Raw genomic sequence first — 17575 nt, forward strand, 5'->3', positions numbered from 1 at the left:
AGTTTTCTTTGTTTGCTCCCAACTGTTTATCTTCAAACTTTGTAAAACAATAACAAATTCCTTTAATGCAAACTCTGGCGATGACAGGGTAGATCGGATAATTATGTTCCCATGAGAATGCCCCACAAAGCTGAAGATAAAAAAATGTGATGTGACTTGGATTTTTAATGTAGCTTTAACAATTTTTCAGTCATATCACTACGATGTCTGTAGTGTAACAGTTTATAGTGATGTCTAGCACTGGGGCATCATGCCTCAGACATGTGGGATGATGTTCCACCCACTCACATTGTCCTGACACCAGGCCGACCAGTCCTAACACTAACCTCTTAATGCTGAGCGCCAAGCAAGGCAGCTGTTAGTACCATTTTTGAAAGTCTTTGGTATGACTTGGCTGGGGATCGAACCCACGACCTACTGCATCTGCGGCAGACACTCTAACCACGATATGAATGGTTGTGAAACTAAATCTGATTATAGCAACATGCACAGCAATCAAAATTGTGGCATAGTTTAAACCATTCACGAAGACAGTTTTTCAAATGTGTGTTTAAATACAGGTTACCTAGAAAATCCAAAATATCTGATTCCCGGCATGGTTCATTATGATTTCATTTGGCAAATACTTGCTGGTGATAGTGATAGTGATGATGACTAATATTTACAGTTATAAATAAAGTTAAATCAGATTATTGGAGCTGAGAAAGCATTAATGGAGGCCCAATGAGTGATTTTGAGTCCTGAATGGTGTTAAATACGAGTCAGATGTAAAAAAATAGGCAGTGATATTTCGAAATTAAAATTAAATATGTACAAAGGGAAGAAGGATGAGCCTAATTAAAACACAGACAATTTAAGAGTATAATGTAATTCTCATTTTTGTAATTAATCAAATTCACCCAGCAGATCATATGCTACAAACTCATATCCATGTATCCATTATCAGGGTTAAGATAAATTAAATAAAATAAGGGTTAAAAAATGCAATTAAGGAGTAGATATTTATTTTAATACCTCTGTCTGTACAAGCGCTGATGGACTAAATATCCTTATACAATATTATGGAACAGAAAAGAAATTAGGCATAGTAATTGGTAAACTACTGATTTAACAAAATAAGTTTATGTTAGTGAAAATTCTATTTTGGAGCAGATGTCTCATGTCTCAGGCGATGGCAATGTTGATGAACAAAACCCGAAGCCACTCCGACCGACTGTTCCGAGGGAACAGGGAAGTCCAGTGAGCTCAAATCATTTTCATACAGCCCTTGTACTATTGCATGATAGTGGTCGATCTATGACTCATCACCCTTACTGTGCACTGGGTTTTTATCTGGCTCGGCTTCAAGTGCAGCAAGTCATGCCGGGTGACTGTGATGACTCCGCTTAGTCATATCTGTGCAAGACATGAGCTTTCCAATGAGTAGAAGCCATGAGTATATGGCATCAATGGTAAAGACAGCACTGCCAGCATCACCGCACTGCCTGTCTTTCCAGCGCTGCTGGTACCTCCAGTCTTACCCATAATGTTGGCATCGATGCACTACCGGTCTTTCCAGCACCGTCACTGTATATATGTCGGTCCAGCATGCACCTGTGCTGGCCACTCCAAAGCCAAAGCTCAATGGGCAGATTTCTCATTGAAATCTATGTGAAATGATGATATGTTGCTGACTGACGAATGGATCTTTCACTAAAATCTCCATAAACGCTGTGTAGTTGGTCCATTCTGGCCAAAAGGTCTCCATGCTGGCATGGTTGGAGTGCTGGTAACGTTGAGGCAACTGCTGGTGTTGGCTGGATGGCTGGTGTCAGTATTACATTTATTATTTGGGTCCAGCTGATCGATCGTAAATTCCATGCACGCTGACTTAACGGTCCAAAGGCCATGCTCTGACATGTGGAGGCTTACCCTATCTGGGTTGCCTAAAAATACGGAAGATTCCCCTAATGTTTTGCTCAGACTGAAGAGAGTGTGGATTTGACTGCTGTACCAACTGATGCATCTTATCCAGTGACGGATGGTCCCTTCCATTGTACTCTCCATCCCATGACATAATGATATGTGTTGGTTCCATGCAACAAACTTTAGCTGGGGAGGGTGGTGGTGGTTCAAGCTATGTATCAGAAACAGTGTATACATAACAAAGCAGGAGTAATGGCAGACTTCCATGCTTTGAAAATAGCATATAGACAATTAAATAAATATTCTGTGGAAACGACACAAAAGTCACAAACTAAAGCAGAATCTAGTAAAGGGTTTAAATTACTAGGTCGCTAAAACATTGCCATAACTAACAGGCCCGTAAACATGTCATATCATAAATGTAGGTCCTATATTAAGCTTAAGCACAATGCATAGTTAATAATGAAGGAACAAAGTGTACATACTATAAATTAAACCAGAGTCATGGTAGGCTACCATGCTCTGATACAAGAAACACACCTAAGTAGAAACTAGTAATATGCTGAAATCACAAGGTTGCTGAAACAAAACGGTAACCAAATGCTATAGACATTGCATAATAGAAACCATGTATACATAACATAAACAAAACAGGAGTCATGGCAAATTTCCATGCTGTGAAGTGGCCTGTAGAACATTGATATATACTAAAACGACACAAGACACATAAAATAAAGCAGGAACTAGTAATGTATTGAAATTACTAGGTCACTTAAAACACTGTCGTAACTAACAAATTGATGAAGTGCCATATCAGAAACCTATGGCCCTGTTTAAAACTTATGCTGCATGCTTGGTTAATAATAATTCTATCAAAACAGCATGAAATGCAAATAAATAAGGCATAATTATCAGGCTGCACTTCAGAATTTCTCTATTAAGAGTTCATAGCAGACGGAGCAAGTGAATAAAGTTAAAAGTACGCTAACCTGTAATGACCTTGTCTAAGTTCATGAAAGCATGGTGTGATGGTGGTCCTACAAGATGAAGTCCTGGCAAGTGACAGATCTCTCAAAATATTGGCAGAAATTGTAAAATAAAGCATACAACCTGCTGAATATTGATAAATCCTCACAATAAATGCAAAGTAAGCATTGGATGGGTCCACTGGAACATAAAAACGGGCTGGATTATCTGAGGCTACTGCATCATGTGTGTCTCAGGACACAGCAAAGCTAAAAACTGTGATACAGGATAGTATCAAAGGGAGGTAATGAGTAAAAGTTACTGCTCTTTGTCTATCTGACATAGACATGATAAGACGATGTTTGTCTTTTAGTAAGGCTGGATTTGTGAGGCAGCTGGCTATTATTCCTAATATAATGTGATTCAGGAACGTATTCGAAGGAGAAAAAAAATGTTAAATGATTTAACACAAAATAACATGTATGCAGATAATTATTCTGTCTAATGTAACTTACTGAAACTTTGAACCAACCACAATTAGCAAACAGCATACAAAGGTATCCATTACAAAATCAAGCCTTTTAGTTTTCTGTCAAGCAATTGGTGCTATTTTCACAATTGGATAGTGATCTTCAATGCATAGGGACCAATTTTTGGGACCTTTAAATAAAAAAATGGGATACACACTGGACACCACATTATAAACGGTTTCACTAGTTATTAAGGTTTAAGTTATCAAGGGAGTAGTGTAGTATGGAAAAATCTGCATAAATCCATAAGTAATTAGTACAGGACCCTGCTGAAAGCAGTGAGCAGACCCTAATTACAAATGAAACAGTAAAAGATGCTTTGCATGAATTATAACAGCATACAATACAATTGGTGTTTGTCTTACCTAGTCCTGACACATCCCTCTGGGCAGCTTTACACATCTCTATCCTCGAGGAATGGTATGGAACATAGCGATCCTGGCTTGAGCCAACCAGTAGCACATTCTTAAAGAACTCCAAGCCTAATGCAACAATGAAAATAAGCTTTATTTAAACAGTGGCAATGACCTAATGTTTTTCAAACTATTACTAGCTATGCACAGCAACCAAATTATTATGGAACAACTCCACAATTTAGTACATTATGTAAATTATGTAGATATTACACCCCACTATTTAATACATTATTATTAGATTATGTAGATATTACACCCCACTATTTGGTACATTATTACATGTATTATGTAGATATTACACCCCACTATCTGGTACATTATTACATATATTATGTAGACATTACACCCCACTATCTGGTACATTATTACATATATTGTGTAGACATTACACTCCACTATTTAGTACATTATTATGCAGATTATGTAGACATTACACCCCACTATTTGGTACATTATTACATATATTATGTTGATATTACACCCCACTATTTAGTACACTATTATGTAGATTGTGTAGATATTACACCCCACTATTTGGTACATCATTACATATATTATGTAGACATTACACCCCACTATTTAGTACACTATTATGTAGATTATGTAGATATTACACCCCACAATTTAGTACATTATTACATATATTATGTAGATATTACACCCCACTATTTGGTACACTATTATGCAGATTATGTAGATATTACACCCCACTATTTAATACATTATTACATATATTATGTAGATATTACACCCCACTATTTAGTACATTATTACATATATTATGGGGGCCCCAAGTGGCTGAGAGGTCTACAGCGCTCTCCGTTACGGATCACTGCCATCTCACCAATGTCTGCGTGGGTTCGAGTCTCGGATTCAGCCAATGTGGGCATGTGAGAAAGCTTGCCAGTAGCTTCTCGTGGGTCAGTGGTTCCTTCTGGGGTTTTCCCGGGTTCTTCCTCCACCATTAATACTGGCCGCCATGTATAGCCTATCATGTGCTGAAAAATGGCATTAAACCCTACAACAACAACAACATATATTATGTAGATATTACACCCCACTATTTAGTACATTATTATGTAGATATTACACCCCACAATTTAGTACATTATTACATATATTATGTAGATATTAGACCCCACTATTTGGTACATTATTATGCAAATTATGTAAATATTACACCCCACTATTTAATACATTATTATTAGATTATGTAGATATTTCACCCCACAATTTAGTACATTATTACATATATTATGTAGATATTACACTTTAAATAAAAAAATGGGATACACACTGGACACCACATTATAAATGGTTCCACTATTTAATACATTATTATTAGATTATGTAGATATTACACCCCACAATTTAGTACATTATTACATATATTATGTAGATATTACACCCCACTATTTGGTACATTATTATGCAGATTATGTAGATATTACACCCCACTATTTAATACATTATTACATATATTATGTAGATATTACACCCCACAAGTTAGTACATTATTACATATATTATGTAGATATTACACTTTAAATTAAAAAAATGGGATACACACTGGACACCACATTATAAATGGTTTCACTAGTTATTAAGGTTTAAGTTATCAAGGAAGTAGTGTAGCATGGAAAAATCTGCATAAATCCATATGTAATTACTACAGGACCCTGCTGAAAGCAGTGAGCAGGCCCTAATTACAAATGAAACAGTAAAAGTATACATTCCAGTGAATGTCTTTATCCAAGACTTTTATCAGATCACTTTTGTACTTCCAGAGAAAATAATCACTTGAATTCAGTAATTTGAAGAAAATAAAATTCAGCCCAAACTGGTCACAGCATAATACAACCTAACATGTCAAGTGTTTAAAGCCCAATTGACAAACCTTTATCAAAACATCAGTTATACGACTAATTAAGATGCAAAACAGATTCCCGGATGAGGGTCAAAAGTTCATTCTTCTGGAAAAAATAGATGTTTGTTATCAGTTGGCACATGATACATATCATGTAGTCCAAGTATGACCTTGACTCAACTTTATTATTCTTACTATGAGAGAGATAATCAAAAATAATTTAAAAGTTGTTTACCAATACTGTCACTGATTTTGGAACAAGGTCAGCAACTAGATACAATGTTTCATTACCCGTAGCATATAATGAAAATAAAAAAAAAAAATAATAAAGATTAAAAACTAACAAAAAAATTCAATTATTCATAACAATGTTCAAAGTTGAGACATAAAGTAACATGTTACTGTACAAATTTGAGACATAAAGTAACATGTTACTGTACAAACCTGAGACATAAAGTAATATGTTACTGTACAAACTTGAGACATAAAGTAATATGTTACTGTACAAACTTGAGACATAAAGTAACATGTTACTGTACAAAGTTGAGACATAAAGTAACATGTTACTGTACAAACCTGAGACATAAAGTAACATGTTACTGTACAAACTTGAGACATAAAGTAACTTGTTGCCATAACTTATTTGAATAAAGGAATGGATGCAGAAAAGACAAAGGACTTTCAAGAACTTTGAGACAGAATATTAACATTGATGACAAGGAGCAAAAAAGACAATGTCCTTGTAGGAAAGGTGATACATATGTCTAGCTTTCCTAATTTGCATAACAACAAAATTTAAGAGGGCTACCTGGTTTTTGGCTGAGTTTGAAGAGAAATGTCTGCCGTGGATCTTGGTGATCTTTCAGAGAAAGCTGAAGAAGGGAACCAGACTTCTTCCATTTCTGCATGAACCACATTCCTTTAAGAAGGAAACACTTCCATTAAAATTAATCATAAATCATGAGAAAATTTTTTTATCATTCAATAAAGCAATGGATCGGTCATCAATCAACCTTATGGGGCCCTTGGTGGCCAACTGATCTAAAGCACTCGTCCTTACTGATCACTACCAACTCATCTCTGTGTTGGTTAAAAAATTTACCTTAAGAAACATTTAAGGAATGAGATACTTTTATAATTTTAGTCCATTAGAATTATGAATGATAACCATAATGTTTATATACTCTGTATAATTCATAATATTATTATGTCAACATCTAGCTTATTAAATGCAGATTCTGTCACAGATTCATAGTCTTGGATCAGACTAAAATTTTACCCAGTAAGAATAGTTCAATCCTATGACATTTAGCTGGTCATTCTGACAAAAAACAGTTATGACTACTTAAATACATGTAATGATTTTTCTCCTTTTGAAAATCAGTCGAGTGCATTTGATGTCCAGAATACTGTGTTTTGTCAGTCTATGTCAGCAATTATCAAAAGCAAGGTCACATGCCCCAGTACTTAATAAAGCCCCGGTACTTAATAAAGCCCCAGTACTTAATAAAGCCCCGGTACTTAATAAAGCCCCAGTACTTAATAAAGCCCCGGTACTTAATAAAGCCCCAGTACTTAATAAAGCCCCGGTACTTAATAAAGCCCCGGTACTTAATAAAGCCCCAGTACTTAATAAAGCCCCAGTACTTAATAAAGCCCCGGTACTTAATAAAGCCCCAGTACTTAATAAAGCCCCGGTACTTAAAAAACCTTCTACTGATCATTATACCAGTAAAAATATCAATCATAACTAAATAGTCAGCTAAATATAATCTTTCTTAAATGGCTTATCTACAAGTGTTTAGTTATTAATAATTTATAATTATGTTATTGTACAAAGACTTTTGATTAGCAGCCCTAAATATGTGTGAGCATGGAGCCAGGTATTTTTACCTCACACTTCTCACCCTCAATATTAGCTAACTGAATGGGATCTGGTCCAGCACATTTCAAGCTTTTAGAGATTAAGAATAATAATAATAATAATAATAATAATAATGACCTTATTTAAAGAGGGTAACACAATTAGCTAAAAACTAATCTACCTTGAGGCCCTCATACAAAGGAATTTATTTATTTAAGCTGCATCTCTGAAGCCACTGAATACATTGGGTTTGGAAGAAGGAAATAGAGTGGGCATTTCTAATCTCAGCTGGAATACTATTCCAGAGCAGAGTTCCAGAGTATTGGAAACTTTTTTTAAATAACTCCTTATTTGGTTTGGGAATTTTATACTGTTTGGTAGACATGGATCGCAGGTGGGGAGTATTACCAGGTAGCCTATACTGGAATAGTGATTGTAAATATTCAGGAGCACTATTCTGAGATATCCTGTACATTAATTTGGCTTTTCTCAAACAGATTCGGTCTTTAATAGGTAATATTTTTAACCTACCAGCTAAACTTTCCTTGCTTTCTTTCTGGATTGATATTAGCCCAAATGCTCTTTTTTGAAGATGTGCCAGCTTTGCTATGTTTTTATCATTTGAATTACCCCATACTGTACTACAGTAGTCCAAATAGGGTTGTATGTAACTGTTATAAAATAGTTTCCTGTGCCTTTCAGGGAGAAAATGTCTTATCCTACTGAGAAGCCATAAACTTGAATTGACTTTTTTACTGATATGTTTGATATGTTCAGTCCATGATAGGTTATTATCTACCAGAACACCAAGTAGCCTATCATGACAGACTATTTGCAGATTTGTATCCTTCCATGTCAGACATAGTTCATCACTATCAAGATTTGTCCTTCTCTGCCGTGTTGAGATAAGTAATATTTTAGTTTTACCAGTATTTACCACCATGCCATTACATGTGCACCAGTTTTCCAGTTTGTTTAGTGCATTCTGTAAAGAAATTTCGAGCTCATGCTTTGTGTTTTGGATGTCTGACAATGTTGTGTCATCTGCATAGAGATCTGTAGATGATATTGAGTCTCTTAGTAAAAGTGGTAGGTCATTAATAAATAAAATGAATAGTAGTGGACCTAGAATTGAGCCTTGTGGTACTCCAAATCTAATTGTTTCAGGTTCAGACGGAACATTATTTATGTAAACATGTTGTGTTCTCTCATTTAAGTATGAAGTAAACCATCTAATTGTTCTTTCATCACACTGGTAGATTTTCAGTTTCTTCAAAAGGATTTCATGATCCACCATGTCAAAAGCTTTCCTGAAATCTACAAATACAGTTCCTATTATTCTACCTTGGTCAAGTGCTTGAAGCCATTTATCAGTTAGGGAGATCAAGGCAGTCTCACAGGAATGGTTCTGTCTAAAGCCTGATTGATTAGGGTGTAACAGCAAGTGTTTGGTTAAATATGACATGAATGAGTCATGGACATGTTTTTCAATCAATTTTGACAAGTTTGGTAGTATTGAAATTGGTCGGTAGTTATCAGCATCATCCTTAGAACCAGATTTGTGAATAGGAGTTACTTTCGCAGTTTTCCATATTTTGGGGACAGATGAGGTTGCAATACTTAAATTAATTATGAATGTTATGCTATCTACAATAGCAAAGGCAGAAGATTTAATGAGTCGTGGACCAATCTGATCAAAGAATCAAAGCTTTAAGTCAGTTTCTTTTTTAAGGTGGTTTTATTTTAACATGTAAAATGTAAATTTGAAATCGGGGATTGAAGTTGTTTTTGTTTTCAGAGTAGAGGTGATTTGGTTTTCTGAGGAGAAAAAAAAAATGATATTAAAAATGGAAACATTCGAGACAACCCCCCAAATCTGATCTTGATTGGCTTTCACTAGCTTATCTTGAAAGACCTCCCCTTCTGCAAAAAAGAATGGTTTCTCTGGACAGATGGTCTCAAAGCAGTGGTCTCTCAAGACAGATTTGACTGTATCAGGACTTTAAACTGCGATACTGCAGACATCATAGTGATATGACTAAAATTGTTAAACCACACACACACTGACTGCATCAGCCTTCCTTAAACACCTGTATATGCTGGACATGACCACCTGTTCAAAGAATCTGACTGACAAAAACTCAGAGCAACTAGATATCAGTCATAGGATATCCTAAATAATATCAACCATATTTATTTGCTTATCTATTAAACTGTATAGTTTAAACATTTTCCACCAATCAATGAAGGTGTTGGGGACTAAGCTTCATTCAAAGGTGACTAGATTTTGCTTGCAGTTTCTTTGTCAGGGAATAAATGTGTAGCCAACTAAGCCTGGAAATACACATCATTTTGGGTCCCTATGCAATGAGTTTCTTACAATTCCACATAACAACAGTCACTTCAAATGGACAGAACTTAAGTGTTCATCGCCTGATAATGACATGTCAACTAATTCAGTTAAGTGTGCATAGATTATGACATGCAACAGTTCGGTAGTGACAAAGTTAACACAATGATTGCTCATTACAGCTGAAGAGAGAACAGTGTTGCAGTAATCAGTGCTGATGGAGTAAAGGAATGGGGATTGTCAAGTACATTGTGTACACAGGACTGTCAGCAGCTGAATTACCAAGAAAATTAGTTTTAATAAAAGGACAATACCTGAATGTGATTCATTTGATGTAAATTTCCAGTGTCAAGCAAGGAATTAAGGCAAGGATTTTCTCACCAGGATTTGATCAAAACAAAGATTCAGTTCTGACACTCTTGATGAGCTTAAAAGAATAAATCTTCTTGGAGTCGATATAATAGGCTCATGTGATGAACTGAAAAACTGAAGCAGACATCTTCGTACCAAGAAAACAAAGAATGCTTTCACCAATCTGCTTTAACTGAGTGGATTTACCATAGTGCAAATGTGACAACATAATTGGTGACTGGAAGACTGTGATATTTTGTTTTTAAAAAATATTTGGAAAATCCATAGCAAATTGCATACATGCCAACCCCTGGCAAGGAAAAAGTGTAATCCAAGTGGATAAAAAGAGTAATCCGAGCAGAAAAAGAGTAATCCACATAAAACATGATAAAAATTCAATAAGCATATGTACAAAATGATTTATTTATCCCTTTGGTCTTTTAACATCAATTACTGCTTCAATTTTTCGCATATAACACACTGAGCTTTAAAAAGCAACAAACTCTCATCTTGCATTTCAAAACACTTTGTACCAGCTGAGACTATGAATGTTTTGCACACCAGTAGAGAACCAAGCACTGGGTTACTGAGCTTGGATCTGAATTCAGTTTTTTTTTTTAACAATACCGAACAATCTCTCACAGTCAGCATTAGAATGGTAAAGAACCAATATTACTTTCATAACCTGACAAAGAAGAGGAAATTTATATGTTCCAGTTATTGGGTCTTTTAGCTGGCAAATAAGATGAAAAAAATCAACTCTGTTCATGTGAAGTACATTGTGAGGTATAGTGCCAACATGATACTTCAGGAGTTCTCCTTCTAATTTATCAGCAGCTTTTCTTGCAGCATGGTGCATCATATGACAAAGACAACCTGATATGTACAATGATGGAGACATTTTTCAAAATACAGAATGCAACTCCTTTATGAATTCCAGTCATCACTGATGCAGCATCAGCTGAAAACACCATACAATTCTGCCAAATTATGTTTATTCAAAACATTAACAAGCAAATAAAAAAATGTTTTCTCCAGTGGAATCTACTGTTAATTCTGGTAATGAGAGAAGAGCACTCTGAATTTGCCCTTTTTATTGTCATAGTCTATTACACAGACTGGGTACAACTTTTTTGTCATAATCACTACTCCTGTCTGTTGCAATACTAAACGGACCAATTTTCATGGCTTCTGCAATTTTAAGTACAGTTTCTTCTGCTAAATACTTAAAAATATTAGATGATTTTGTTCTTGCACATGCATATTTTCGGCAATTTTTGTTTGAACAAAGGACCAATGTAGTCTTCTACCGCTAGGGGTAGACCGTGCGCTATTAAGAACTCAGTACATAACACCTCTGCATTTATAAACTTTGTGGCCACAATTTAGTTCTGCTGTAAAAAAAGAAGTTACCTTAGTACTGGAGTTAGTAAAATGAGCTAATTCAAGGTTTCTTTGTTTCACCACCATGATCAATATTAAAATCCTTTCCACATAGCCTGCAAGGGGCGTGAAGCTGTCCTAGAATGGAACGCTGTATTGTGTAATTCATGGATTCATCTCTGAATCAGTTTTTTAAAATCTTTTCCTAATCCAGCTGTGAAATTATTTGAAAAATATTTTTTCTCTAACACATGCATTGAATAGAATAAATCTGACTTGACTATTAGCGCCAAATACCTACAGACTGGTTCTGTACCAGATATGAACTAGAACAAAGAATCTCCGAGCAAAAATTAAAAGTTAGAAAACCAGTCTATTCTCTCCTAACTAAGCCATACAGCTGCTATAAATAGAAAACGAGGTCAAAAGTTGAAACCAGCGTGTTTCTTGGAAAGAGGGCAGCTGCTATAAATAGAACATACCATATTTACTGCATATGTTGGGACACGTATTTGTTGGGACACCATAAATTAATTTTAAAAGTAATTTTTTGTGTGCAGTGTATGTTCTGGGACACATCATTTTTTTCGAGTCGTAAGTTGTAGGACACCTTTTAAATCAATCGAAAATTACATGCCGGAAATTGCAATCCAACTGAAATTTTATTTTTTAAATATAAAACTGTACTTGAGATAAAACTCTTTAATCCACTGCAGCAGCATCTCATCAACACAACCCTTCTCCTGCATACGTACGGTCTATTATTTTGGTACATGAATACTTTTTTAACTTTCTCATACCATGAAAAATTGTTGGAGGCAACACACCACCTGAAGTGGAAACTGCAAGAATAAAAGGAAGATTTTTTTAAAAATCTGCACTAGTCTTGCTAATTCTCACACTTTTGATGCCCATCTTATCATCAGTCCATCCAGGAATGCGATCAAAGTACACTAGAATTTCATCCATGTTAATGATCATATTGTCGGCGAAATGATCTGTTTCTCTTCTGGCCATCACGAATTGATCACGTGATTTTATTTTCTCCAAATCTTCTGGATGATGCTGAGTCATCGATGTTCGCGCATGAAGCACTATATTGTGCAACTTTAAAAACTGTTCCATTGTTTTACTTTACTGTCAAACCTTTTGTGAATACTGTTGAAAAGGAACCAAAGTAAGCTTCCATATCTCGGCCGTCCAAAGTCGGCTTCCAACGTTTGCTTGCTTTGTAATAAAAATAACCTTTGTCTTTGATGTCCTGTCGGCAAGTTCAAAGAAGTTTACTGCTGGCTGCCAGTTGTGTTTATTTACCACCAGGGCTTATATGTGCTTGGCATCTTTAGTAATAATTAATACAAAGGTGCACTGATGTCTGCGGGTAAATATTAATGATACTTATGTAACCCACGCTGGTGAAAAGATTGTCATTTGCACTCAAGTGAATGTGTTTTAAAATAATGATTTTTATTTATGAGATACTGGCATACAGTATAGTTCTCTTCTGGCCTTAACGAATTCATCACATGATTTTATTTTCTCCAAATATTCTGGGTGTCGCTGGGTCATTGACATCTGTGCACAAAGCACTATATTGTGTCACTTTGAAATTTGTTCCATTGTTTCATTTTATTTTCAAAATTCCCGTGAATACAGTTGAAAAGGAACCCAAGTATGCTTCCATATCTCGGCCGTCTTTGTAAATTCAAAAAAAAAAAAAAAACCGGCTCACTTAACAGAATCCATAGTCAACTTCCGATGTTGGCTTGCTTTGCAATAAAATAACCTTTGTATTGATATCCTTTACAAAATAAAGTAACTGGGGTTGGCTTCTGAGATCGCCTGCTTTGTAATAAAAATAACCTTTTGTCTTTGATGTCCTGTCGGTAGGTTCAAAGAAGGAGTTAACTGCTTGCTGCCAGTCGTGTTTATTCACCACCAGGGCTTATGTGTGCTTGTTATAGTAAGGATAATTATGTAACCCTAGCTGGTGAAAAGACTGTCACTTGTACTCAAGTGAATGTGTTTTCAAATGATGATTTTTATTTTTTGCGAGATATTGTCATACAGTAGACCTGGATATAATTCAATCTTGATTATTTTGCACCCAACACCGTGTCATGCGTGAATGGCGTCTTCAAGATATCTGTTGACTATTTCCCACTTGTATGCGATTTTGTTGGCTCCAGTTTTCAGTCGGTTAACATGTTCAAACCTTTGAGCACAACCACACACAACTGTTTCTCAGTGTTCATGTCAATGAATAACATGGTGTGTGGTATCGGACATAATTGATACACGCTACAGTATGGAAGCCTATGCTACTTATACGGATTTTGTGGAAGTGTTTTATTCTTTAATGCTCATGTTGAAAAAAGGAATAAATGATAACACAAGGTTAGTTTCTTTCTTTTTATAATCAATTAAGCGTTTTATTTATCTATTTTATTGCGACGTGCAGTTGGGTGGGGGGGAGCACAAATGCAATACCAATTTATTTCGTTCTTAAGTCTTGGGACATATGACCAAAGTGAAAAAATGTTTCACTGTAAGTTCTGGGACAGGAAAAAAAATAATTATTTTATCGTGTCCCAACATATGCGGTAAATACGGTAATACTGTTAAGAAAGTGCATGTAAGTCTATGGGCAAGCATACCCTTATGTCCTAGTTACATAGAAGCTGTCTTTTCTAGACTATGGTCTGTGGGATCAATGGGATGTTAATAAAAATGAAAAAATAAATTATTAATTTTTTTTGGAGGGAGGATATACCGAAAATGCGTAATCCAAATACATAAGGCATAATTTAGTGAAAAAGAGCACAATGATTATGCCAAAAGCTTAATGGTTGGTGTGTATGAAATTTTAGGGATAAACTTACTGTTTGCTGCTACCACCTGATGAAATCTATGGTATATATTATAAACAGTTTTTGGTGGTTTAATGCCATTATTCATCAAAAGATAGGCCATACATGGCACCATGTGTATCTGGTGCATGAAGCACCCAGGAAAAAACCAGGAAGAGCCACTGACTCATGGGAAGCTACTGGCAAGCTTTCTCTCATACCCATGTTGGCTAGGCCCGAGACTCAAACACACACAGAAAGAGGTGAGATGTCAGTGATCTGTAAAGGCAAGTGCCTCAGGTCACTTGGCCACCCCAGGAATCTAATAAACAACTGACTAATGTATTTCTATCAAGTATGTCAGTGTCCAGTTGCATGTCGCAGAATTGCAACCGAGTGGGTTTTTGGACTAAATGAACAAGACAAACACAATGTGAGAAAGATGGAAAGTTATGAATGAATTAATAAAGATAAATGTATGATGTAAAAATACAATGATTCTCTTACACTCTCAACATACGATTTACTCAAATCATTCTACACAACATTCACACATCGAAAATAAACAAAAAAATATTAAATCAAAATGAAGTACAGGTCCAAGAACCCTCACGGACTGCACATACACCTCAAACAGTATTTTACACAATAGAGATTCACATAATCTCGAACATAAATTCTATTAAGATTCAAAATAATCTTAACACAACTAAGATTCAAAATAATCTTAACACAACTAAGAATCAAAATAATCTTATGAATATAAACAAAAAATGCAATGGAACAACAATTGATCCAAACGTATGCTGCTAGACCCCTTGTACGGTCGCACGATTCTTTAGGTTGGTCCACACTCTTATCGACCGCTCGCACCCTTTATGAATCCACCACGAGTACAGTCATACGTTACATGTACAGACAGTATACAGCACTTTTTCAATTTTTGCTACGTCTACATCCGTGGCACAGACATATGTACAGACGTACATACATACATACATATGTATCGACAGCACGTAACATTAATTGTTCTGGAAACTCCAGATAGCTCTAAGCAACTTTAGACAGCTTTGGACAGCTTCAGACCGCTCTAGTTATATTCACAGTCACATTGACAATCACGCTTCATAGACACAATCACAGCTATGTATTTCTCAGAGGACACAAATTCTTTCTGTGTAATATATCCCCATGGTACACCTCATTTTCCATGGTGATGCTCCACTTTGTATATTTTTAGTCAATCATGGCAGATCCAAAGAACAGCTAATGGCTAGACTTAGGTAAAAAGGCATGAAGTCACTGCAACTAATTAGTGGTCAAGCCTTGTCTGGTGTAATGACTTCAAAGAAACTTATTTTCTACTAAATGTGTATGTAAGGACATGTGATTGCTCAGTAAATAAATGATGCCCTTTGCTGTTTTCATTTAAATTGGTGACATGTATGTAAATCAAGAATATAATCAAAGCTTTCTTAGAATCTGAGTTGCTCAATACTGTCCAATCATTAATATACAATAATAACAATAAAAACTAATAATAATATTAACTCCTACTTCAGTACAAATAATTTAGACTAGAATACTACACTAGTTTTTCAAAAGTACTGACTTGTAAAAATGAGTCAGCCAAATCTGCCTGGAAAACAGATTTGTGATGAAAATGACATTAATGTTAATACAAGGCACAAAAAGGGCCAAAAGTGAAAGCACAAGTGATAAGAAGAGAGAAAACTCAATCTTAGAATGTATATTTCATGTTAGACTTTGGTGAAGGATGCTGATAATATAGCATCAGAACTACAAACATTAGAACTCAGATATCGAATTGGGAGAAGCAAGTCTGATGGTTTAAAAAAGTGGAATCTGATGGTCCATTAAAAGCAGTTTGTGAGTGGTTTAAGACTGCTGGAAAAATTATTTCACTCAGAACAGAAATATTGACTTGCAACTATCCTCGTTTAGTCATCATGAATTTATTGTTGAGGGTGCCATGAAATGCAATCATTATATACAACATGAATTTAACCTGGTCATTTCATTGTTGTTGAGGGTACTGTCACACAATGCAATAAATACATACAACATCAATTTAACCAAAGCCTCAAAAACATCATAGACTGCCTTTTATCCCCCTATAAAACACATCCTGCATCTGGCCTTAAACTCACCGGATTCCAACAATAAAGTAATCAATTAACATCTTGTTTGTGTACATGTCATCTGTTCTTTAACAATAATCCTATTGCTTTGCCACATATCATCACACTAATTGTTGTACTGGTGGAACATTTCTGGTACCCAGTAGTTTGGTTTTTCTAATGTGTTGATAGAATGCATAAAACATTGGTTTTTAAAAAAAATTGTTATAAAAAAAATCTTTTAATTTTCAAGTGGTAGATTTCAACTATTAAACAGTTTGTACCATAGATGGCCTTTAAAATGGTATATTTTACTTACCATCTGTAGAATCACATGTACAAGTCATAGAACAGTAAAGGGTAACGGTACAGAAACTAACTCATTAGAAAAACTAGTTTGACAATCACTTATAGTTTCGCTCTAAAGTGATACCACGAGGCTGAGAAATTAGGCCTGATATGTAATAATATAATAATCACTGACTTTTCTATCTTGCAGAAAGTGAGGGTTTATCCCAAGGACTCTTAGAAATAGGCTAGTAATATATATATATATATATATATATATATATATATATATATATATATATATATATAAAAACAATAAACTCTTTGTCTTGTCTATATTTTGTATTTGCCTTTGAAAAAGACTCATTGAGAGTCGAAAACGCTTAGGCTAGTTAGACACTAGTTTTGCACTGTTCATTGTCAGTTTATTGCATTTATCTTAATCAATCCCTGACACACGATTCCTTGCTGGATCCAGTGCACCTGAAAGGACTGTTATTTGCCATATGATGTGCATTCTTTATATATATATATATATATATATATATATATATATATATATATATATATATATATATATATATATATATATATATCATTACTGTCAATTTGCCTTTGCTTATTAGACTTTACAACTGGCATTAATCTAGGAAGAAAAAATTAAT

The 17575-nt window shown here is 35.0% G+C and overlaps 1 protein-coding gene across 1 annotated transcript in view; it reads right to left on the bottom strand.

Annotated features, from left to right (window-relative positions):
• The window catches only part of LOC149806566 (protein FAM135A-like), a 119399-nt gene that overhangs the window by 16455 nt on the left and 85369 nt on the right, over window positions 1-17575 (bottom strand). Inside the window, exons 18-19 of the mRNA XM_089954706.1 lie at window positions 6493-6603; window positions 3767-3883 (exon numbers count right to left, since the gene is read on the bottom strand). Of these exons, the coding sequence (XP_089810832.1) occupies window positions 3767-3883; window positions 6493-6603 (228 nt within the window). The remainder of the gene's footprint in view (window positions 1-3766; window positions 3884-6492; window positions 6604-17575) is intronic.

The sequence above is a fragment of the Sinohyriopsis cumingii genome, chromosome 1 (assembly GCF_028554795.1).
Source record: "Sinohyriopsis cumingii isolate HCF-2022 chromosome 1, ASM2855479v2, whole genome shotgun sequence".
NCBI classification, from domain to species: Eukaryota; Metazoa; Mollusca; class Bivalvia; order Unionida; family Unionidae; genus Sinohyriopsis; species Sinohyriopsis cumingii.